Raw genomic sequence first — 24,918 nt, 5'->3', positions numbered from 1 at the left:
GGTGTGGGTTAATCTTATTGAGAACGAAACTCCAATCAGGTGTGGTGGTTAGAGTATCTTACTTCAGATAAAGTACCACAAGATAAAAGAGATAAAATTCATCTTTCAAAGAAATCAGACTTATGAGTCATCTGAGCTAGCGTGGTGCAGTGGTAAGAGTGTTGGGCTAGGGTCTGAGAGCCAAGCTACAAGTGGCGCCTTACACAGGTTGGACACTTGTCAGCTTCCCTCAAGTTTTGATGGGAAATGTAGGCATCCTGGTTTTACAGCTTGGCTCTCCATTACAGCTGCAAGAGTGCCAGCGCTCCTCCAAGCCAGTGATGATATATGCTGCAAACTGCAGAGTGGGGATAACGTGTGTGTGTGTGTGTGTGTGTGATGCCATGCCATGCCATGCCATGCCAGGCTGGCTACCTTGGAACTAGCTTGCCAGGTTGGTTTGGCTTGGATTCTCTGGTTTGACATTGGTTCCATTGGGCTTGGTTCTGTTTTTCCATCTGGGAGGCTTTTGACCAATGGCCATTTGCTCTTATATGCTTAGCTACCGTGGTGGTGTTAACGGACATGCAGACCTACGTTCCTCACAATTTTGGTGTAATCTGGTTGACATTTACTACTCCCCATCCTATTGGGAAAAACTCAGACCTATATCCTAAAAGAGTATCAGGGGGCCTGAATACCCTCGAATATCAGTATTTATGCCTTTCCCAAAACCTAAATCCAAAATGACTGTTTTTTGTTCAGGTGTACATTTCTAGCGTGGTACTGAAGGAAAGGGAGATGCTGAAGGGGATGGAATGGGAGGTGAAAGAGGTTAGGGGTTTGTTTTTGTACATATTTGGAGCTACGTTATCTGTTGTGGTTTAGGGAGGGAAGAGGGACCTTTGTATTTCCTTTTGGTCTTGGCATAACAGAAGCCTGGACGGAAACAGCGAGATGACGAACTGGGTTCATAGGAATCAGTAATGGACTTATCACATACAAACTGATTACAACAACAACGTAAGCATAGAAGTACTTTTGGAATAAACCTTTTTCTTATTGTTAAATGGTTTTGTAGCAGAGATGTTGAGGAGCTTCCTTCTTAACAATTCTGAATAATTTTATGTTTTGTGGAAATTCATTTGCAGTATCAGTTGTATGTGTTAGTATTGTTAATATAATACTGTTAGTACACATTTTAAAACAGAAACTAAGGACTAGGTCCACTTGCTCCCCACTGCTAAGGAAGAGGACAAGACAACCAAGCTGTCATTTTGGTGTTTCAAACAGTTCTACAGACACAAATCTAAGAGGCTGCCCTGCTCTTGAAGCCATTTGACTGGGGCCTCTCACAACCCCCTGGCGGACTGTCCTCCTCCTCCTCCTCGCCTTCCTCACAAAGAATTAAGAAGCCGTGTGCTTGATGTCAAGCTGCCCAACATGCCCAAAACCATTGGTACCCGTTTCCTTCAGTTTGCACTAAGATGGGAACAAGTCACCCCTGTGTGAGGGAGATGAGCATCTAGGGAAAGATTCTGTCATTTTCCAGGATTTTAGTCCACCTTAAAGATCAACAAGATTTTATTGGTTTAAGCTTTCAAGAGACAAAGTCCTGAAGAAGGAAACTCTGACTGAAGAACGAAGCTTTGACTTTCAGAAGGTTATATGCTGAAAATCTTGTTGGTCTCCAAGGTGCCACTGGACTCAAACCCCGCTGTTCTACTGCAGACCAACATGGCCACCTACCTGAAACTGTCATTTTCCAGTATCCCAAGGACAAATCAGTGCCTTTGCCAAGATCAAGAACAAGCACCATCTCACTCTCACAGCCATTCAACGTCTGCTGGACAAAGAAACCATCAAGCCTATTCTATGGCCCTGGAAGCCCTTCAGTGTGTGTTTGGTTTTTGTTGAGTCCTGTGTGGGTGCTATACAGCCATCAGTATAGGTGCTCACCCGATATTACAAAACTAATGTGTCTGCTGCTGCAGATGTGACCAAGGTTGGGGGAGTTTTGCAGAGGGTTCTTCACCAGTAAGGATTCCCAGCCAACTGGGATCCTCCTGTTATGCTATATCCTGAAGGACGAGGAACACCCTCTTCCTGACTCCATGTGAGGAAAAGATAAATTTCTTGCGATAAATACATTTCTTACAAGGTAGGACTTGTTCATCTTTCTGAATGACAGGCATAAACAGAAATGGAGGGGGGAGAAATAACCAGGACTTCCCCCCCTCTCTTTTACAGTTTTGTTATTTTTCCCTACGTTTTTGTCCTAATGGCATTCCTGTTTTTGCTGGCGGTGGTTGTTGATGTTGGGTATTAGTACTATTTGGAAGACTGAGGGAGCCCTCCCAGAGAAGAGCCAGCTAATAGGTGCCTCACCCCCTGAATGGAAAGAGAGCAGACACCCTCCTGCTTCATTGGAAAAACAGAAATGAACTGTAAGAAATGTTGTTCCTCTCAGTGTTTACAAGGACACCCCCTTTGAAACCAACATTTGGCTATCACATTGCATCTTGCACTGCCTGCAGGGATCACAAGACGGTGCTCCTGGAGTTCCCAGTGCCACCCATCAAGGCACTCCCCAGTCCAAGACCTACTTTGCTACAGAAAGGATGTCAGGTGCCATCAGATCATGCCCTGAGCCCTTACAATATTATTTCTGTAGATCTGTCCTGCCCCATTGGGTGGGACCCTAGATTCTGACTCTTCCCAAAAACTCAAGCCACAACTCTGTCCAGCCAGAATTATTTCTCCAGCAAGCATACCTATCTGTGATGCCACACACGTTGAAGTACACCTCGAAGTATCTGCCATGCCGATGCTGGCGAACCATGTCTAATTCGATGGGCTGCCCATCCACGCTGACCATCTGCATGCACCCGTGGAAGGCAGTCTGGTTGGAGAGGCAGCCAGTCTGTAAAGCTGGCTTCGGGCAGCCTAGAACACACAAGAGAACGTGTGAGCAAAAGGCAGTGCTTACTGTGAAAGAACAGATTCTTGGGTCAAATCTGCCTACAAGGAATCCCTATCCTTGCCCCTTTCATCACCAATGGGCAGAAGTGGCCTCTAGTTACCCAGGGCACAAGAAAGGCCTTCTGCATTCACTTAATGGGACTTTGTTCACCAGTTCCAGGTTTGAGCTGTAACGTGCTGATCAGCATGATGGAATAACAGATCCCTGGAAAGCACAAACTGGAACTGGGATAGCTTTAGGGAATTTCCAAGGGGATAGCAATTGAGAGACAATTAGAAAAGGGATGACAGAAAAGTTAAAAAGGCAGGATACAGAGCATTTTGGAAATAGGGACAACTTTTTACTTAATGGAACAGCTCTTTGCCTCTAAATAAAGGAGTTCTTCTGTTAATGCAGAGAAGCTGACTTCTGTATTTACCGATCACATTTTTATCCCGTCCTTCCTCCAGGGAGCTCAGAGGTCTCCTCTCCTCCATTTTATCCCCATGATCCTATTACATTGTAGTAGTGTAATTCTTCAGCATATTAGGAGCTGGGCTTTGGGAGATACTACCATGAAGGAATGCAACACCGGCCTTAAAAATCTTAACAGTTAAAATGCCACCCCAATTTGGCAGCAGGACAGTACAAATTTCTGCAAGTTTTACTGAGATTTCCACTCTACACTAGAAATACACTAGAAATCAGGACGAGGATGAAGAGAAAATAATGAGCAGCTCTTTATGAGCTGCTCATTATTCATTCAAAATCAGTAGGATGAGGAAAGGAACAGTTCCCAAAGTCTGCTTAACAGAACACAGACAGCCTAAGAATCCGATTCTTTCCCCACCACTGACTGTGCTATAAAGAATGCATTGCCCATTGTTAAATGAGTAAAATACATTTCAGTTTGACAGGAAAATAAGTATTGTATGTATTTCCATTTCCCCCCAAACTTCTGTTTTTTCCCCCCGTGGCTTCAAAATTTCTTCAATGCAGGGAAGTAGGACCTAGGTCATAAAGGGCTTTGAAGGTGATGGCCAGAAACTTGAACACAGTACCTGACTAGTAACTAATAGAGTGGCTGCAGAATGGATGTAACGTGTGTTCCGCCTAGTGCCTGACAGTGACCAGGCTGTAGCGTTCTGCAACTTCTGGGGTTTCTGGGTTGCTTTTAACAGCAAACCCACAAAGAATGAATGACAATAGTCTAGCCTCAAGGTAACCAGGGCATGGATCCATGTGGCCAGATCAGCAGAGCCAAGGAGACCATCTTCGGGGCTAAATGAAGTTGGGGGAATGCCTTCTGTAGCTGCATTTACTTGCTTCTCCAGTAACATTGCTGGATCCAGTACAGCCCCTAGGCTCTCAACCAAGTCAAAGGCCAACTGAACCCCACTCAAAGTGGGGAAACACAGAGTCCCTCAAGACATCAGCCTTCTCAGCCAGCATTGCTTCTGTCTTGTCTGGGCTCAGTTTCAGTTTATACACTTCCAGGCAGGCCTCTGCTGCATCACCAGGCGATTTAGACAAGGAAACATAGAGCTGGGATTTATCAGCATATTGATGACACTCCGTTCGATAACCATGAGTGTTATCTCCTAAGGGCTTTACACAGAGATTGAATAGCATGGGGGATAAGACTGCAACCTGTGAAAACACACAAGACAAATCCCACACTAGTAACAACTGATCTCCAATGGCAACTTCCATACAATTTAAACCAATCCAAGGCAGACCATTTAAATCCCTACTTCTCCTTCCAAATATCTGAATAAGATGGCATGGTGAACAGTGTTAAACAATAACAAAAGCAAAAGAAAGGCTTGTCCCCCAAAACAAAGATCATTAACTGAAGCCACCAGAGCCGCCTCCATCACACAGCCCAGCCTGAAAAGGGTCCAGAGCACCAGAGTTAAGTCCTGGAGTTGTTCTGCTACTGCCCTCTCTATCATCATGCCAGGGAAGGGCAAATGAGAGACTGGATTGGCCACTTCATTTTTCTCTAGTGAATGTTTTTAAAGTATTGGATGGATTTGTTTAAATCATTTCAGTGACTGGGGATGGATGCCCTGAGGTAGTAACTGATCTATGATGGACATAACGGCCTCACTGATGTGATCTTTATATGATTTCACTACACATGATGGATAGGGATCCAGGATACAAGTGGTGAGCTCCACAGATCCCAATATCTTGTCCACTTCCATCACAGTAACTGGATTAAAATGATCCCTAAACAGACCAGGGGGTGTAGTGGACCTTTCTAGTGTCTCAGCTATATTGCAACCCGTTTCCAAATCAGATCCAGGTTTATGGAGGCTTGCAGACTGCAGTCTCCAGAGACTGGGGATAAATAATTTGTTGTACTCCAAGGATCATTTTGGTGAGCCGCAAACTCTAGTTCTTTAGTTTTCAGGTTAAGTAGCCATGTTGGTTTGAGTCCAGCTGCACCTCAGAGACCAACAAGATTTTCAGGGTATGAGCTTTTGTCAGTCAAAGCTCTCTTCTTCCGAAGTCTTCGCAAAGCTGTGGGATTTCGGAGGGTCCTGTGCTCCGGAGTGCTTTGCCTAAATACTAGCGCAGGTCATCCTGAAGAACCCAGTCTTCAGCGCCAGGGGCTAGCCAAAGCTTATTTTGGATTGCAGAGCTCTTTAAATATATCACATATTATCAAATTTATCTGTTGCTGGATTGGAGAAGGACCCAGAAACTTTATATAAGGAAGTGAGAACCAACTTCAGTCTTCACTTTTTTTTAATGCTGTAATCCCTACCCCCACCCCCATCTACCCCTCTCAAGCTTCTCTCTCACTCCTTTCAATATCCATCTTCAAAAAAACCCATAATATGTGACAAGCTGCCCTGGACTAACCAGGCCTTCTGCTATTTCAGGACCCATTATTCGCCCATTTCAGGGCCCATTATTCGCCCTTTAAATCCCTCTTCATAGGAATTCTCACCACGAGCCTTTGCCTACCCAGCACTCTCATTCTACAGATCACATTTATCCCCCCAGCATGGCACCCACCTCCAAAGAAATAGTGTTTCCCCGTGCGCAGCTGAATGTTTCGGTCAACACGGAAGCTGGCATCGTTCTGGTCATCGATGGTTATGACAGCTGAAATTTCAGTTACCTTCAAGGATACTGAATGCCAGAAGCCATCATTAAGACGATACCCTGGGGGGTGGGAAGCAGAAGAAATTCAGCACAGGTGGGAAGATTGTTAAGGACCAACCCCTCCCTAGCTTCTGAATTCTCGTCTCCGTGCTGCAACCCCAGACACAGACCCACCAGTAAAACCTTTGCTCTGAAAAGACTAACATACTATTCCTCTGAACAAAGTTTATTTATTTATTTATTTATTTAAATATTTATATGCCATCTTTCCTTTTGGCTCAAGTTTGAAGCCTTCCTTCAACCTAAGGAGGCTTCCTGCAACTTAAGTGGCTCTTCTGTTGGAGAAAGGCTCTTTGGAGAATCTTTGGATCCACTTCTCATTAAAGTTGCAGAAGATACTAAATTGGGAAAGGTTGCTAATACAGTAGAAGTAGAATCAAAATTCAGGATGATCTGACAGGCTGAAAACTGGGCTAAGTCTAACAAAATGAATTTCGTCAGAGATAAATACAAAGTTCTGCATTTAGGCAGGAAAAATCAAACTATGGGATGGGGGAAGACTTGTGGCAATTGTTCGTGTGAAAAGGATCTAAGGGTCTTAGTAGACCGTACAGTGAACATGACATAAGTCAGCAGTGTGATGCTGAATGCTACAAATCACAAATTAAAGAAGGGAAAAGATTTGTCTGCAAAGAAAAAGAAAAAGGGTGTGGGAAAGTGGGGGGGGGCGAGGGTGAGAGAGGCACGAGTCCCCTAAATCCGCCATGCCAAAGGCATCTTTCACTTCTGCATGCAGCATCTCCTCTCAGGCTGATGGGTTGTGGGTGCTGCTGCTCCTATTTCTCATTGGGGGGGTGGGGGAACAGAACTTTCTGCATGCTACTATGAGTTGGGGCAGACTTGGACAGGGAGTGGGAAGGCAAAGGTTTAGGTTATAAAGAACGGGGAGGAGGCTGACAGGATTGCACAGAAGACTTGCGAAAATGATCAAGTGCCCTTCGCGTGAAAGATGTCACTTGTAGCGAGGCTCTGACATGGAAGGAGGAACATGACAAGTCAGGCACAGAGAAACTTGCGTCATGCCCTTCTGATAGCAGAACCACAAGTGACAAAAGGCACAGGTTAGACACTTGTCAGCTTCCCTCAAGTTTTGATGGGAAATGTAGGCAGCTTGGCGGAATGTTGGACAAGTGACAGTTGAAAAGTCCATTGGACAGCAGTCAGAGAGCCAAGCTTCAAGACTATGGTCATAGATGCAGAGAAGTTAGCCGTGTTAGTCTGTGGTAGCAAAATCAAAAAGAGTCCAGTAGCACCTTTAAGACTAACCAATTTTATTTTAGCATAAGCTTTCGAGAATCAAGTTCTCTTCGTCAGATGCCTGATACAGAGACTCTGTATCAGGCATCTGACGAAGAGAACTTGATTCTCGAAAGCTTATGCTAAAATAAAATTGGTTAGTCTTAAAGGTGCTACTGGACTCTTTTTGATTAAGCTTCAAGACTAGGATGCCTACATTTCCCATCAAAACTTGAGGGAAGCTGACAAGTGTCCAACCTGTGTCAGGCGTCACTTGTGGTCCCGCTCTGAGAGAAGCCTCCGTCTGGGAGTGCACAGTGATTGTGCCTAGAGAAAGGCAATGTGCTGCTGTAGCTGGGGCTCTTTTAAAAGGCAGGTTGCTAATCCACAGATACTCAGCTCAACTTGGGGGGGAGGAAGGGCAGAAAACCCCCCAAAGGAAACTAAACGTCAAAATGGATAGAAGGAGAATAAAGAATAAAGGCCTAGCTCACAGTCAGTGAGGGAAAAGTCCTGTGATGATCACAAAGCCCCTCAAGACAAGCACAATGTCCCTGCCCTCCTTGAGGAGATGGGAGTCTCGCCTCCAGTTTTAAAGTTTTAACTTTAGAAGGTTCAGAGTGATGTTCTGTATAGGTCCTGAGCCCCTGGATGGGCCTACACAGAGGCAACGAAGAAGAGGAAGCACCAGTCGCTCCTGGGCCCAGTCCAGTCTGCGAAGTTTGTATGCCAGCAGGAAAGGGTGCACGGGGCTTCACAGTGGGATCACTACTCAAGCTAGGCCAGTCTGTGTCTTCACACAGAGGTCTAAATTTGGGATCTGTTCCCTAGAGCGCAAACTCAGCCCCATCTGAAATTCCAGCTGCCTGCCACATACCCCGGCAAGAGTGGGCAGCCACCCTAAGAGGAACTGAATTGTTTCAGGCATCCTGAGCCAGGCTATAGAAGTCACTAATAATTGTAAGGAATGGCATTTTGTTTGCCAGAAGCACGCAAAGATACCTCAAGTGTCACCAAGTCAGGGACTCACGCCTGCTCTCTCACACATCTCTCAGCCCTCTGGGAGCACTGCTTGCCTGCTCTGTGTGTGTGAACCAGCTGCTGGTCAGGCATGCTTGTATAGCTGGAAGTGAGCAGTACAAGACGGCCCCTGCTCTCTAGCTGGCTGGGAAGGGGGGCTAAGAGGAGTGGCTTGCCCAAGGCCATCTGCTGAGCTCATGGCAGGAGTGGGATTTGAACCTGCAGAGTGCTGATTCACAAACCAACCACTTAACCACTATGCTACAGCAGCTCAAGGTAGCCCCCTGGGAGAATCAGCTGATATCCAGGAAGGAAGGCAGCAGCAAGAACAGCAGCTCTCCTTCATCTGCCCAACATCTGAATAGAAAACCAGCACTGCCAACAAGTGCAATGCCATCAGTGGACTCAAAATCATTTCATGGCTCAGTGGCCAAGCACCTACTTGTCAACAGCATGCATGAGGTCCCAGGTTCAAGCCCAGCACCAGAAGGTCCCAGGTTCAACCCCCAGTAATAAGGCAATAGATAATGTGGAAAACCCCTATTAGAAACATTGGAGAACCAGGACTGGTCAGAGGAGATGACAAATGGTCTAAACTCACAGCTTCGTATGCCTAAATGGCCCCAGAGGCTACAGAAATCCTGCAACTTGCTTAATGTCACACTCAGATTTCCCCAAATAACCAGTACCCAATTCACAGCAGCCACACACCCCTCATGAAAGCCTGCAGCTACATGCAATTCTTTTCCTCATACCTGCTGCAAACTCCAGCTTCTTGGCATTCGTTTTGGCTTTGGGCTGACCAATGGTGACGTTCACTTGCCCATCACTCAACACCATCTCAAGCCACCCCAAGTTGTCATTGAAAGACGTGTAAAACAGCAGGCCCACAAAGTCCCAGGTGCGGAACTGGAAGCTGATAGACAAGGAGGAACGCTGGGGATAGCCTGACACCTCCAGGAAGTTATTTACTCCAGCAAAGGTAAAGGGGAACAAGAGGTTGTCTCGACAAAAACTGCCTACCCGGCCCTGCAGGGAAGAAAGAAACAATGAGAGGGGGCAGAGAAGGTATCAGCTTTTCAGCCGGAGCAGGACAGGCTGTCTTCTTTTGGTGCTTCAGCAACTCTGCTATACAAATTCTCCTAATGTTTTATCCTATAGAATCCTATACTATCTTTATGACTGGATATTGCCAATCTCTGCATTTTTTAGCAAGTGTTGTGATCTGGCCTTCAACATGGGACATCCACAGAAGTGGGGGTGGGAGACAGAGAAGGGGAGGGGGTTTCCATTTCCTTGTATGTTGCTTGCCCTTCCCCAACCCATAGCAGAATGAGAGTAAGTTCTGCAAAATAAGCAAAATCATGTGTCAGTCCCAGAATGTGGCATTTGGGTGATTTCCCCCTGCATTTTCCCCACAGAGTTTCATCGGGTTACGCTCCACTCTCCTCTGTTTCTTTTATATGGGACTGTCCTGGGGGCCCCGGGCATCTCAATGAAAATATGTCCACTCCAAAATGCACAATAGAAGAAATATGGGCTGCATATGCCAAGTTTGTTCCTAAGCCTAGTCCTCCTTGGTGACTCCTGTTGGCCACTTCTCAGCAGGGAGCCGGTGATAACTGGGAGGGGCTCTGCAGCACACTTGCAAGAGAAACTTGTGGGGAAGCTCCTCCAGTTCTCATCACTACCCTCCACCACAAACCAACCCCACATTCACCCTAACCTCAAACCGGATGGAAGGTCTGCGGCGTAGCGCCAAGTCAGTAATATAGACCAGATTGTAGGCAATGTTTTCCATGCAGCCACGAAACTTGGGCCGATAGGCAAGGCGCTGTTTCTCATGATTTATCACCCCTCCGAAGAAGACCTGCACAGAAGTCAGAGGAAGAGATGGTGGCTGGGAGCCGGGTAGAAAGAAATGTTCCTGGGGCTACCCACCACAGCCCCCCACATAGGAGACCAGAGGGGCCCACGTCTCCTGGGCTGGGAAGGATCAGGGGAACATGAACAGTCCAAGCAAGCACAGAAGATGGGAATGAAGGGGAGTCTTGGGTTTGACTTCGCCAGGACACTGAGACCGTATGTGCCCATAGAACATTGAGCAGCTGCCCAAGGATAGGCCAAAATGAGGAGAGGAGAGGCAAGAGCTACCAGTTTATTGGGGGTACTATCTCAACCAGCCCCTAATACAACCTCAGTGTCCAGGTCAAGCTGCTCAAATGCCCCATTGAGACGGAACCGCAGAACTTCCCCATCTAGGCTGAAGTTGACATATTGCCTGTAGCGGTCTAGGCGAAACTGGTGCCAGTGCTGGTCATCTAGAAGGCTTCCCAGAGTCATTGTTGTCTCCCCTCCACTGGTGTTGAGTAGGCTGTTGCCTGGGGGAGGGAGAAAGGGGTCAATTGGATCAGTGCGTACCCTTTGAAAAGAAGCTGTGATTATAATAATCTATCTGCTAGATTCCTTTTAAAAGACAGCAAACCTCTAGCCCCTTTCATTGCAAAAGACAGAATGGTAAAGGCTCATTTCTGCATGAAAATAACTCATTACTTTTTTTTGACTAGGGAAGTTGGAAATTCAGATGAATTCACAGAAAGATCATTGTAACATTATAACGTTATAGCAATAAGCTGTTTTCTGATTTTTTTAGATGCCTCAAAATAATAATAATTGCACATATACACAACCCTTCTAGACAGATTAGCGCCCTGCTCAGACCAGTGAACAAGTTCAGTGTTATTATTATACCCACAATACAGCTGGGGAGCTGGAGCTGAGAGGACTGGTTTACCCAAAACCATGTGCTGAGCTCATGGCAATAGTGTGAGTCGAAGCAGCGGAGTGCAGATTTGCAGCCCAACCACTTAACCACTATGATACAGCAGCTCTCTGGTGTGGGGGAAAGTGACAGCTGATGGAGCATGGTGGTGGCTGGGGCAAGGAAATCAGTGCTAATGTGGGTGGGGTCTATAAAACTACACATCTTCCCATCCACATGGCATACAAACATGCTCTGACTGTCATCTTTCTGAAAAGAGCATATCAAACTAGGCTTGGGAAAGATTGCAGCAGAGAAAGTGGCCAATTAGGGGACAACATTGTGAGGATGCTAAAAAACACCCAACAGACTGCCAAACTGGAGCAAACTGCATGTGGACAAAGCCCATCGTGGAGAGATCCGGGCACAATCTTTCTGAAACTGTAGCTAGGAGGATCCATCATAAGAGATGGTGGAGGGGAGGAACTCAACACCCCTTGACATCCCTGAACACTGAGCACTGCCTAATGTCCACAGGGGCCTCTAACGTATAGATTGTGAGCAACTGGCAGCTTGCCAGCTATTGAAAGGTAGCTCAGGCAGCCAAATGACAGAGAGGGTGAGAGAGAGAGGGCTCTCAGCAGGCTCAAAACTCAGACTGGCCCTATTAACTGAAAATCTCTCTCTCTCTGTGAAGGGAACTGGAACCAGCACTGCCACTGGCTCTTTTCTGTGTTAAGTCGGGTCAAGATCGGAGTAAAAGAGAACGGGAGTGTGGAGTATTTTCTAAGGAAGGAGATCAGCCTGCTTACCTTTTACACATAAACATTATCAGAAATGTAAATTTTAGCACTGGTTTCGCTATGGCAGGGGACATTTACTTTGCAAAATGTTGCAAGAAGCTAATTTATTTTATAGAGTTTTCTCTGCAATAGCTTCATTTCTGGTGCTTTTCCTAGTCCACTTCTTGGACAGAACAAAATTTGGTAACATACCGGGGGGGGGGGGAGCAAATTTCATCTAGAATTGGTCATTCAATATAGATATAGATACAGATATGGAGTTCAGGTTTACTCAGAAGTAGCTCTCAAAGGCTGGCAACACCAAATGGCACACCCAGCAGAGTTTGAGGGAGGGAGAGAGATGGCTAAAAGCAATTTGAACTGAAACACGGAAAGAGCCAGCAAGAATTATCCTTGAATGGATGTTGCTTTTTGGGGATCAAAGACTGAATTAGTGCATGAATTAGTGCTTTAAAAATCTAGTTCCAATATGCATGACTTGTATTTTCACAAAGACATCTTAAACCTTCAGCAAAGAGAGCTAAGCCTTTTAGCACTAAGCATGGACTTCTCACAGCTCAGGGATGTGAGGAGCGCAACATAAATGGTGATCATGAACATGTCAATACATAGCCCCATATTTTCTTGTTTCTACTCGTATGTCATATCAAGGCTTCTTTTAGTTTTTCACAGCCTCACCAAGGCTCATGTTAAGAACCAGCCGGGCCTGCTGCAGCTCCACACTGATGTAGTCACCCTGGGCCCCTTCTGCATACATCAAGAGGCCTTCACGCTCCATAGTTTTGAAGTTGAACCCAATGATGTCTTGAGTTGTACGGATAGTTTTGGAGCGGAACTTGTAGGCAATAGCATCATCACCATCAAAGTACAAGACATCAGATTCTGCAGGGAGGAGAAATCACAAAGTGATACTGTTATACATCAAGCTGGTTCTCCTAGCAGCCTCCTGGTTCACCAGCAGGATAGCAGCCAATCCTCCAGGACCCTGCTTAGTCTGGCTCTCTGGCCTGTCCTGGACTTGCACGCTGCGGGATCCTGAGCAACATGTACCTTGGTCAGCAACCTCTCTCTCTTTCAGTAGGCAATCGTTTTTGGATAACAACAACAACATTCGATTTATATACCACCCTTCAGGGCAACTTAATGCCCACTCAGAGCCGTTTACAAAGTATGTTATTATTATCCCCACAACAAACACCCTGTGAGGTGGGTGGGGCTGAGAGAGCTACAGAGAGCTGTGACTAGCCCAAGGTCACCCAGCTGGCTTCAAGTGGAGGAGTGGAGAATCAAACCCAGCTCTCCAGATTAGAGTCCCACACTCTTAACCACTACACCAGACTGGCTCTCTGCAGATCAACATGAGCCATTTTATATAATTGTATCTTTCACTGATGATTTTCTTTTTCTGGATCAGAATGGATTTGGCTGGTATGTATTTTTGATAGAACAAAAAAAACAGACTAATTCTAAGCTTTTGCTTCTTCAGAGAAAGACCAGACTTTAAAATGCTCCAGGCAAAGGAGCTAGCACATACACAAGGCTTTAAAAAAAATCACATCTATTATTTGCAGAACTTTAGCCAAAACATGACCGATGGCAAGTTCTGGTCTAAGCAGCTGTTGCTACAAGAGACAGATCAAGAAAAACAGCTCTTCTGCAGCATAATTGCCTAATTACTGGAATCAATGCCACTCATTCATTTATACCGTAAACTAAATTTAAACAGAAATTCATCAAGATGTGTGTGGCGGGGTGCCAGTTGCCAAAACCACCCAACTGGTTGGATTAGCCATAAAATACCAAATGCAAAACAGTTCCTCTTGGAATATAAATGATTAAAACCTATGTTTGCAGACTTTATTCTTTACCTATGGAGGGAATCCAGGCAATGACTCAGTCAGCTCATTTCACTTAGAGAAATCAAACAGTGACTGACATCACAGTTGACATTGCTAAGTATTTTCGGACCAGAATTTCTCTCTCTTCCTTCTCTCATTTGGAATCTGACATCTTTAATATATTTAGGAACTCTGATATTTATTTACTAGAGCTCTTCAATCAACTTCCAAGTTGAATGGCAAAAAAAATCTAATTAAATCATGTTCTTTCCATTGAAAGACTTATTCCCAAGCTCATTTTTCATTTAATTGTATATTTGTCAAACTTTCACTGAAACCCTTGCCCCTTTGTATTTAGTATAGCATTTAGAAAACTGTCTTTTTGCCTGATTCCAAGGATCTTCTGGAGGGAGCAGTTAGGCAGCCAGCCACAGAACTTAGGCATAGAAGCATTTCCTTGTTGTTTTAGGACATCTCTCCAGCAGATCTTCTCTTAAGACTGACCCTTCCCATCTCTTCCTACCCCTAACTGGAGGGTCCCCACCTCTGAAAGAAACCCAGAAACAAACTAATCCCCTTGTCCCATGAAAAACAAACAGATGCATAAAATATTTCACTGTTCTAACAAAGAAAGAAAAAATTAGTTCCCAAACTGCTTCTTTACAAACTCGTTTCTTTTGCACCTGAATGATGTCAGGAGGTATCTTTTCAGTGTATTATTTCAGAATACAAAGGAAATAATCAGATTTGGTATGGATAGTTAAAAATATGGTAGAAGTGTTTTCAATTTCCCCATATTTTGTTTTTCCACTTAGGAACGCCCCCCGCCCCTCAGTATTTTGTGCCTCAAGAATATCCAGTGTCCCAACATTTCCATGCTGCAACTATTTTTCAAAAGAAGCACTGCTACACAACATGTGCAGCAACTGTATCACTCACGGTAGTAGCAGCCATAAAGGCCCACCCGTAAGCCTATGGTGCCATGAGGATTCCAAGCCACAGGGATGATGCGGAGGTAGCGAGCCAAGATCGGGTGATGTAGGTTATGGCGGACCACGCCACTCTCATTCACGTTGCCAAAGAATGTCTATATGGGGGGGAAACAGCAAAAGCAAGACATGAAAAGGCCTCTCCTAGCAGACAAAACATCAGCCCCACTGAACAGGATTTGGAGTAGACCTGGGCCGTTTCCACACTACTCACCTTCATCCGGAAAGCTGCAGAACGTCACGAAAAACCTGTGGAAGATAGCGTCTTCTCACGCAAGAAGACGCTATCTTTCGCAGTTTTTTCGCAATGTTCTGCAGCGTTCCAGATGAAGGTGAGTAGTGTGGAAATGGCCCTGCTTTAATTTCTATGGTATAACAGGAAGCCCCATTTATAAAGGTCTATTTGCCTCTCTTCAATTTTTAGTGAAGAAGCACTTCAGAATTTCCTCCAAAACATTCAGAAATGCTAACACCTGAGGAGTGCACACTCAATATCTAGCTGAGGTGGTCAATGAATTTTTAAACTACCTTCAGCCTAGTTAACAGAGAAATAAATCTCTTTCACTTTTCTCTTTCTTCTTTTCAGGTTGCAAGATGGAGCTGGCTAAGCCACTCGTGCCTGGAGCCAGCAGGGCTATGTACTGGAGAAGGTCTCCCTGCTACTGGTCCTCTTGAGAAACTGCTTAATTAGCATAAGCCCTGCCTTGAAGCAAGTAGGAGGCATTACCCAGAGAAGGATGACTGCCCGCCACTGAAGAAGAATGGGGTTTTTGTGGTAACTCTGTAATAAGAGGAAATCAGAATATGCATGAATGTCTTTACAGCACTAAGCCTCTTTGAAGGACATAGGAAGGTTTGTGCTGCTCCGGTAACTCCCTCGCTCCAAGGAGGCCTGCCTGGCCTCGACTAGAGCCAGAGCTTTCTCAGTCCTGGCTCCTACCTGGTGGAATGCTCTGTCTACCAAGACCAGGGCCCAGCAGGATCTACTATCTTTCCGCTGGTCCTGTAGGACAGAGTTGTTTCGCCAGGCTTATGGCTGAGGTTGGGCCTCTGCTGGCTGGAGCATACAACATCTACCCTCCTCCCTGTGAAAGCTGCCCACCACTGTTTTTTTAAGCTGCTGCCATTTTCAGTTTTACTGTTGTATTATTTGTCTGAATTGTAATGCTGCCATCAGGAAAAAGAGTGCTGCTATTTTTGTATACTTTTGTATGCCGTTTTTAATGTTTAATATGGAATGTTTTTAATTGGTTTAATGTTGTTATCCGTCCTCAGCCTGCTCGCGGGGAGGGTGGAATACAAATAAATAAATAAATAAATAAATAAATAAAATACACACTGGGACGTAGAAATAACCAAGTTAGCATGCAGAGGAGTCAGGCAGGCCCAGCATTGTGTATGAAGTGAAAGTGTTTTCCAGTGTGCCATCTTTAGTCTCAAAAGTTTCCCACATCAAAAAATCAAACAGGATCGGGTTACCTGTCTACCTGATAAAAGTAATATAGACTGCCCAGTAGATCAGAGCCTGAAGCCCCGCCCAAGGCAACAAGGCCTCAGCTGGGCCAAGCAGTCTTGGAACTGGGGTTCTCCTGCCAATTCGGGCCACAGCATAGCACAATCACCTGATCAAGACCGTGGCTCACTGCCTGCCATGCAAGATCCCCAGATGCAATGCAGTTCTACTAGCTGGCCACTCACATACCCAACAAAAAAGGGCCCTGGCGTGATGATGTGGCCAAAGGGCAGCCACAATCTATGCACTGGGCTAGTGTGGTAGGCTGACAAGTGCCAGTGGCAGCTGATGGCTTTGCTCAGCTCCCATCGTGTCATACCATCCATCCAACCGCCCTGGGGCCCAGATGCAGCATCCCAGTAGTCCCCCAAACGTTACCTCAGCCACCGCCACAGGAGTGGCTGCCTCTTTTCCTCCACCTTTCAACGCGGCTGCCTATACATGGCACCCCAATCTGGAATAGGATGCCTAGAGGAAGTGAAGGATGGAAGGGCAGCTACCAGTAAAAGGGGGCAATGACAGGATGAGGGCACCACACTGCCAGGAAGAACCAATAGGAAGGCCAAGAACGTGGCAGCTGAGGATTAAACCAAACTCTGGGGGCCATCTGCTCCTGGGCCTCCAGTGTAGGTCCAGGACCCTCCTGATCCTTTCTGTGCCTTCAGAAGATCCCTGTGCAATGGAAAAGGAGAAGAAACACAGCCACGAGGCTGGTTTGGACATCCTTGAAGCTGATGTCCCTTTGGCCTAGCCTTGACCTAGGCAGGCTCAGGTTGCCTTCTTCCTCCTTCATTGAGCCTATCATGGGTATATATCAATAAATCATAAAATAATTAATCAGGGATATGTTCTTCATAGTCCTTCTGATTATAACCGCTACGGGTGAGGTAGCAAAATCTTCCTGTTTCAGTATTCCTTTCTCACGGCACTTACAAGAAGTACAAATCTCAAGCGTTTTCCAGTTTCATCTCAAACACCCATACCTCTTTGACTGTATAACAGTTAGATGCCTACATGCTGTATATTTTTGTGTGAGGATTGAGCGGCACAGTCACTTTATGAACAGGCACTGGCACTTTGTACACTGTAGAGACGGACAAATTGGTTGTCATAAAGTTTACAAGCACCTTGCACTTTGAAATTGATTTGTTACTTGTTTAACATATGTGAAAAGTGCCTGCTCTTCTGTTAGACCTTGTTTTGCTCTCTGGAAATTACTATTCTGTATGCCTCATGCCTATTGGATGAGCTCTGGAGTTTACCTTACTTAAATATACATATTAACCACTGAGACGGCATTTTGAAAGGTTCTCTTGATTGTGTAGTGATTGCTTTGTTTAGGTAGTTTATCACAGTGGGGTTACTTTGATTTTGGATAACCTTCCAGAAGCCTGAGGATGCAGACATGCACACAGAAGGGAAAACACCCACGAACCACATGCATTGCTACCAGCGCAGAGGAAGCTTCTACTCGCTCACCCAGTTGCTGCCCTGTTGGAAATAAGGCTTCCAGTTGCTGGGATGGTCACCATAGAGGACGATGTAGCGTGTCACCCAGTTGTAGGAGTTGAAGGTCCCTTGTGTGGCAACGGCATTGATGCGGCACTTCTTGGTTAGGTCAATCTGGAGCCAAGGATGCTTGTCGCTGGGGTCAGGTGACCAGCCGCCAGCCCCTGCACAAGAGAAAGAGCAGGGAGGGCAGAAGCGTGCTGCACCTCTCTCTCAGAAACATGCATACTGACACTCCTTCCTCAGCCAGAAGCTTGCATGTCCTTAGGGCACCAACTCCAACCCACAGGCACTAAACAGCATGCTGCTCCCTCACTCCTGCAAAGTTTAAACTCAATTTGCTGCCTTTGAGCAAGATTGGGATTCTGACAGTTCTGCACCATACTGTATCAAGGACTTCTTCGCACAGGGAAATTAGTCTATGATAATCCTCCTCGTTGGAAGAGATGATGGATAGCACTGATGAATTTTTAGAAGGATTAGATAAAAATAACTATCACATCTGTAGCCCACCACAGTATATCTAATGCTGCCTAGTAGTGATAACCAGATGTGCAACCTCCAGTGGTTAGACACCATGTATCTCTCCAACTGCAGATTCAGGGTCGAGCTACAAGTGACGAATGACACTTGCCTGGCAAGTGAACAGACTCACGTGTATTCCTCCCTGTTCACTTGCCCTCCACTTGATCACTACATGATCACGACGTGATCAAGTGGAGCGTAAGTGGAGGGCAAGTGAACAGGGAGGAATACACGTGGGTCTGTTCACTTGCCAGGCAAGTGTCATTCGTCACTTGTGGCTTGACCCCCAGTCTCAGAGTCGAAAATTGATGCCATCATCATGTCCTCCTCCCTTAGACACAGAGCCAGTTCTGGAAGACTACTGTCATACTTAGATGAGCTACTGTTTTATTCTGGAATACTTATGCTGTTAGGTTAAAAAACCTGAGGATCTGGGATGTCTGTCTCTCCCTGGGCTCTGCACATGCTGAACTCACCATAGAGCCGTGCAAAAGTGGCAGCACGGAAGATGCTGGACCGAGAGGAGGCACCAAGATTCCAAGCATAAAGCGGGCCAACCAGTTCATCCGTGCAATACCCTGCAAGTGGAGAGAAGGGGAATAAATCCCTGTTTAGGACAGACTAGAACAGCCCTCTTTATAGAGATTTGTTTCCAGAGACAGGTTTTGGGGCTCAGGTTTGGAAGGAACAAGTTCTACAACAGATCACCTGAAATCAAATATATATTCTGTAGGTAATTAGTAATACAGAAAATGCAATCTACATATGCCCTGAGACACTCTTCTTTATTATCACTTCACATTCAAAAAAATTTAGCAAAGACCTGACAATTTATTCTGTTCACCAACAACAATTCTGCATTTTGAAATACAGAATTTTTAATTAAAGACTACTAAGGGCAGAGGACATAAAAGAAGTTTATAAAATTACATGTGGGATAGAGAAAGTGAACAGAGAAAACTTTCTCCTTCTTCTGCAATACTCGAATTCAGCAGTCAAATTGTCTGATTCACTGTCAGTGGGTGTAGTTACGGCCATGAGCAAAGATGACTTGAAAAGGAGATTAGACAGATTCACGGTGGAGAGGCCCATCCTCCATGAATTTATCTGGCAGTTATTATGAAGATGAAATGGGGAGCTGCTTGGAGTAAGGGAGGGATAAAATGTAGTAGATAAATAGGCTTTCAGGGGACATCTGGTTGGTCATTGGGTAAAACAGGATGCTGGACCTAGATAAACCACTGGTCTGACCCAAATGGCTACACTTATATTCTTATGGGAGACAGTTTCCTACATAAAGGCTCATTCTTGCTGATTATTATAACCTTAATATTTGCAGCCCAGATGAAGACTTCATCTTTAGAACAATAACTTATCTAATTAGTTTTACAGTTATATGAGAAAACTAATGATTGTTTATTTACCATTTGAAATAGTTAATTATGAAATCATTGTGAGGGCAACCATCTCCTGTTTAATAGGTTAATCCTACTATATAAAACTTAAGCTGTATTGGCAACAACTCACTTTTTATCCTCCCACAGGTGCACTCTGGTCTCAAGGCCAAAGTGTCCACTTACCACCAGGAGGAGGCCCGCCAAATCTATGGCCTAAGCACTCCTCCCCACGCCTCCGCTCAGCACCCTCTCACTCTGGCCTGGGGGGCACTGTATGGCTGCTTGCTATCACGAGGGGGCCTGGTGACTCAATGGCCTGAGCACTCCTCCCAGCGGCAAGCAGGTGCTTCGCAGTGTCCTGAAGGCCATAGCAGGAGGGTGCTGAGGGGAAGAACAGAATACAAATTAATCTTCGTGCAGATGCATTGCCAGGAGGGGGCCTACCGAATCAGCAGCCTAAGCACTCTTTCCCCATGCCTCCCCTCAGCGCCCTCCCACTCTGGCCTTCAGGCCGCTGCGAAGTGCCCACTTGCCACTGGGAGGAGTGCTGTCACTGGGCCCCCTCGCAGCGGCAAGTGGGCACTTCGCAGCAGCTCCTAGACTAGAGTGGGAGGGTGCTGAGGGGAAGAAGAGCAGAATACAAATTAATCTTCACACAGGCGCATTGCTGAGAGGGGGCCTAAGTGCTCCACCCTGCGCCTCAACTGAAGGTTGCTGAGAAGGCAGAAGCCCCAGTGACGCTGGATGCCAATTTACTTCCCAATTCCAACAAAATCTTTAGAAAAAACACTGGATACAAAGAAATCATTCAAAGGTGATGACTGATTATTATGTTCCATGAAAAATTTAAAAATGACCAAAAACAGTTTTCTAGAGCCTGTTTTATTTTTTCACACAACAGGCTTCGTTGCTAGTCATTTATATCTGGACAACTTTTATGCTGTATTTTAGGAGACAAATAATAATTACTGATAAGGAAGGAAAAAATAATTACCAATAAAGATAACCATTTAAATTGTTTTATTTAACAAAAACAATAACAGTATGTAGTATACATAATCTTGTATTTGCTTAAACCTCTATGTTTGTTAATTTATAGATAAACAAAAATATTCCCAAACTGGTTCTCTTTTACTGTCTGCTGCCATTATAGGTTTTATCTTCAAGAGAAATAATAAGAAATCTCAGGCTACACTCACAAAGCTCTCAAGACTTCTGGAGTATTCTGCTCAAAAAAGTTTCACTTTTATTGGTACTGTTTTCCCTCCTCAAACTTAGCTCTTAACATCTCCTTTTCCCGGTCTGTTCCACCCCAAACAATCTTCTTCTATTCATTGAACTCCTTAAAACTTAGAGCCTGACACAGGTTGGACACTTGTCAGCTTCCCTCAAGTTTTGATGGGAAATGTAGGCATCCTAGTCTTGCAGCTGTAATGAAGAGCCAAGCTGTAAAACCAGGATGCCTACATTTCCCATCGAAACTTGAGGTAAGCTGACAAGTGTCCAACCTGTGTCAGGTGTCACTTGTAGCTTGGCTCCTAGCACTTAAGGGGTAAGGGGTGTTGACTCTGTGTACAGAGATCTGCAAAGGAACAATAAGATTGAGGTCTCTCATATTTTAAAATATTTTTGCTCTTAAGAAGAGGCATGTTATGTCTGCAGACAGAAATTCAGTTTTGAGAACTGCAAAACTGTCTGTGATGGTATCTTCTAGACAGAAAAATTACCACAAATAATCTTATGGAAACCTTTGGGAAAGCATGACAATAGGGCCCTAATGAATGAATTAATGGAATTCATTTACCAAAAAAAATAGCATTGTATGAATATGCAGTCTCATACTACATAATTAAAAATTAATCCCCATTTCATGATGAGAAACCTTTGGGTCATAAAATATCTTAAAACAGAAAACTATTTTAGATAGATTTTTCCTCAGAAAGCATTTTATTAAACAAAATTGGATTTAATTTTTTTTAAAGTCCAATTAAAATTTTAAAAACCCATTTTTTAAAAATCATTGATTTTTATCCACTCTGATTGTGAAAAATTAAAATATATGCAATATTTGCTTTCTTATCAAACCTAAACTTATTTTACTGCTTTAACAGCATCAGTTGCGTAATGTATGACAGGGTTAGTATATAAAATTATACTATTTGGCATATATATGGAATTTATGTATAAACGCCTTGCTTAATTTTTATACAAGCAAAACTTAACTTTATACAAGCAAAAAAAATTATACAAGCAAACACATGAGAAAAAAAGAGCGCATTACAAATTGCTATACCCGGTGCTGCCTTAGCACATGTTCCTTTGTTTTTGACATCTGAGAGGTTGGGGCGGGGGGGGGGGGCGGGGTTGAAACTAGAAAACAACTTTTGTAGTAAACAAAACTGAGTAGGTTATTTGGACAGAAACAGTTCCATGCGGTCGCAATAGGACAAGCAGCACATCTGGATATCGATGCAAACTTGAGATGTGGCTACAGTAATTTAAATATTTTCCTGGATGTTTCTACGTGGATGTTTTGCTCAGTCTTGAATTTTTTACTACAGCACTGGTTTCAGAAGTATCCACATGATAGCATCTTCTATTTGTCCTGCTTCTGTGTATTCCTTCACTTTAACGTGATCTTTCCCCAAAGTGGTTTAATATATTTTTTAAGATTACTCTCTTGGACACTATGTGAACAAGAAGATTCACATTTTCTCAACTCCCTCCAATATTGGTCCCCTTTTTGTTACCTCACTCTCTGTGGCAGCTATTTCTCCACTAACAACAACAACATTTGATTTATATACCGCCCTTCAGAACAACTTAACGCCACACTCATGTGCTATTACTATCCTACTACCACAAGAGGGCTTGTTTCAGACTGTTTTTTTAAAAAAATAACTGGCAATTGCTATATTTCTAGAATGTTATAACAGTCTATTCCAACAACATACTCATAATTTTGTAAACATACTGTTTACAAAATTAAAGCTGGAAACTAGTAAACTTCTAGCCCTTTTCATTGCAGCATTATATGGAGAAAGGTACTAGCTGGTCATTTCTCCTGATAACTCCTCAACCAAAAGGGCTAGAGACTCCATTTTTTAAAAATGAAAGCTGGCAACTAGAACATTGATGGAATAATTATAATGTTGTAATGCTACAGTGATACAGCTATACAAAAGATTTGTCCAGCTTTCATTTTATTACAAAAAGGCAAGATAAAAAGGGAAACGTGGAAGCCTCCTCTCCCTCCTTCACAAAGCATGGAGGGACAGACAGTGGAGAGACTACTCTGGAGCCAGCTTTGGCCCCCACTCCTCCCCGATGAATTCATTCAGGAGCTCCTGGCTCACACATGCTTCTGCTCCAATAAATCTGTTGGTCTTTGAGATGCCAAAAAGACTTTCCCCCGCCCCCGTTTCTTCACAACTGTCTTTTCTCCTCTTGTTTGCTTCCTTGCCTCCCTCACGTCATCTGTGACAAATGAGAAGGCTGAGCAGGAATGTGCTCTGTTCTACTTGTGTGTTGGTCCCTCTGTTGGCACTGAATTTGCTTCAGGAGTGCTTCGAGTGGGGGGGGGTAGAGAAACAGCACAATACTGGATGTGTGTATAAAGGAACGTGTGCCTTTGAGCAGGTGCAGAATGCCTTTAAGCAAATAACCAACAAATAACCAGACAAGCCTCTGTTCTCCTCTCTCTCAACAGCTGTTTCCATGTGTTTAACACCGCACAAAACTCACAGAATGAGGGTATCTTCATGGTATGATTTCTGATGTCAGGCCACAAAAACGGAGTCATGACAGGGTGACGTCAGAAATCGCACCATGAAGACACCTTTGTTCCGTGAGTTTACGCAATGTTAAAGATGTGTGAAAACAGTCAACATCTGGAATTAGGGGCTAAAAGTGCATAATGTTCAGGTGTGTTTAAACCCCAGAACCTCTCACTACAGGAAAATAAGTACCTTACTCTATAGGAACAAAAGATTGATGGGGTATAATATGTGGGCAATCATAAACTCTATTAAATCTAACTAGAGAAAAAGTTGGGGGAGGAGCGATGTCTAAATAACTCTGAGCTCCGTTGGGATGAAGAGAGCTCTTACTCTCAAAAGCTTACACCCTGAAAATCTTGTTCTCTAAGGTGCTACTGGACTCAAATCCTGCTGAGCCAAGTCTCTCTCAGAGCCAAGACAGGAAACAAATAAATGTATGTTTCCCAGGTATGCCTACAGCATCTTTCCCTCGCGCTACACAGTAACCGCTCATTTATTTATTTAGCAAATGCATATCCCACCCTCCGCATTTCTAAGAGCTGAGCTTCCAGGCTGGCGGGAGGGCATTGAAGCACTGGCATATGGCACTTAATTTTAGCAAAGAAAGCACAGGTTAAAACTGCAATCCCCTCTACCACCACTAACCCCATGTTTTCATTCTAGCTCCCCTCCTCAACATCTTATGTGATGTTTACAGCCTCCAGCATCACAAGGGAAGTACAGAGGGACAGGACTTAAGCTGACCAGGGGCTTCTTGATCAATTATAAGCACATAACTTTTCAAATCCTCAATGGCTCATTTTTACTTTTTAACTTTGTGGCCTCATATTAATGCACACTTACACAAATCCATTTTTGGAAGTTAAAAAAAAGAAAAGAAATGAGAGATACAAAGCCCCAAGGGAAAGCAGACATCATTTTACAGGTTGAAAAAGGGATTCTTAGATAACATTGATCTCCAGCCTGGATCTCCTCCTTTCCCATTCAGTGAGGGATGTACGTGTGTTGCTTCTTTGCAGAATGACAGACACACTTCCAATCCTACGTTGCTGTCACTCCTCCAACCATGCAGGGCTCTTGCAATTATCTGCCACATCACTTGATGAAATCTTATTACTGTCACTAAGGATGTCTGCAAGGTGCGGAAATTGTTTAGCAATGCTACTCTGAACAGATGCAACCTCTCGGCTCTGGAAAGGAGCATCGCTGGGTGGCCACCCCAGAACCTAGTTAAAATCCAATTCCACCTAAGGCAATACGGCAGTTAACTTGAAGGGTATCTCGATGATAGAGAGGATTTTGCTGCTGCTCACCGGCTTACGACGCCCTCCGCCCGGTACCATTCCTGGCCCCTCCCAGGAGGGCCTCCCCGGCGCCCTCGCCCTGAAGGTCACAGGCCCGGACCAGGTGGCAGCCTGTGGGGAAGG

The 24,918-nt window shown here is 44.6% G+C and overlaps 1 protein-coding gene across 1 annotated transcript in view; it reads right to left on the bottom strand.

The window, feature by feature from the left end:
* The window catches only part of CNTNAP1 (contactin associated protein 1), a 38,937-nt gene extending 14,593 nt beyond the window's left edge, over positions 1 to 24,344 (bottom strand). Inside the window, exons 1-10 of the mRNA XM_054993686.1 lie at positions 24,335 to 24,344; positions 18,792 to 18,893; positions 17,761 to 17,954; positions 14,719 to 14,866; positions 12,620 to 12,823; positions 10,574 to 10,758; positions 10,104 to 10,247; positions 9,133 to 9,406; positions 5,972 to 6,121; positions 2,754 to 2,925 (exon numbers count right to left, since the gene is read on the bottom strand). Of these exons, the coding sequence (XP_054849661.1) occupies positions 2,754 to 2,925; positions 5,972 to 6,121; positions 9,133 to 9,406; positions 10,104 to 10,247; positions 10,574 to 10,758; positions 12,620 to 12,823; positions 14,719 to 14,866; positions 17,761 to 17,954; positions 18,792 to 18,893; positions 24,335 to 24,344 (1,583 nt within the window). The remainder of the gene's footprint in view (positions 1 to 2,753; positions 2,926 to 5,971; positions 6,122 to 9,132; positions 9,407 to 10,103; positions 10,248 to 10,573; positions 10,759 to 12,619; positions 12,824 to 14,718; positions 14,867 to 17,760; positions 17,955 to 18,791; positions 18,894 to 24,334) is intronic.
* Positions 24,345 to 24,918: the final 574 nt, after the last annotated feature.

This window comes from Eublepharis macularius, chromosome 12 (assembly GCF_028583425.1).
Source record: "Eublepharis macularius isolate TG4126 chromosome 12, MPM_Emac_v1.0, whole genome shotgun sequence".
Lineage (NCBI taxonomy): Eukaryota > Metazoa > Chordata > Lepidosauria > Squamata > Eublepharidae > Eublepharis > Eublepharis macularius.
The sequence above is the reverse complement of the archived record's forward strand: the minus strand, read 5'-3'. Positions and strand labels throughout refer to the sequence as shown.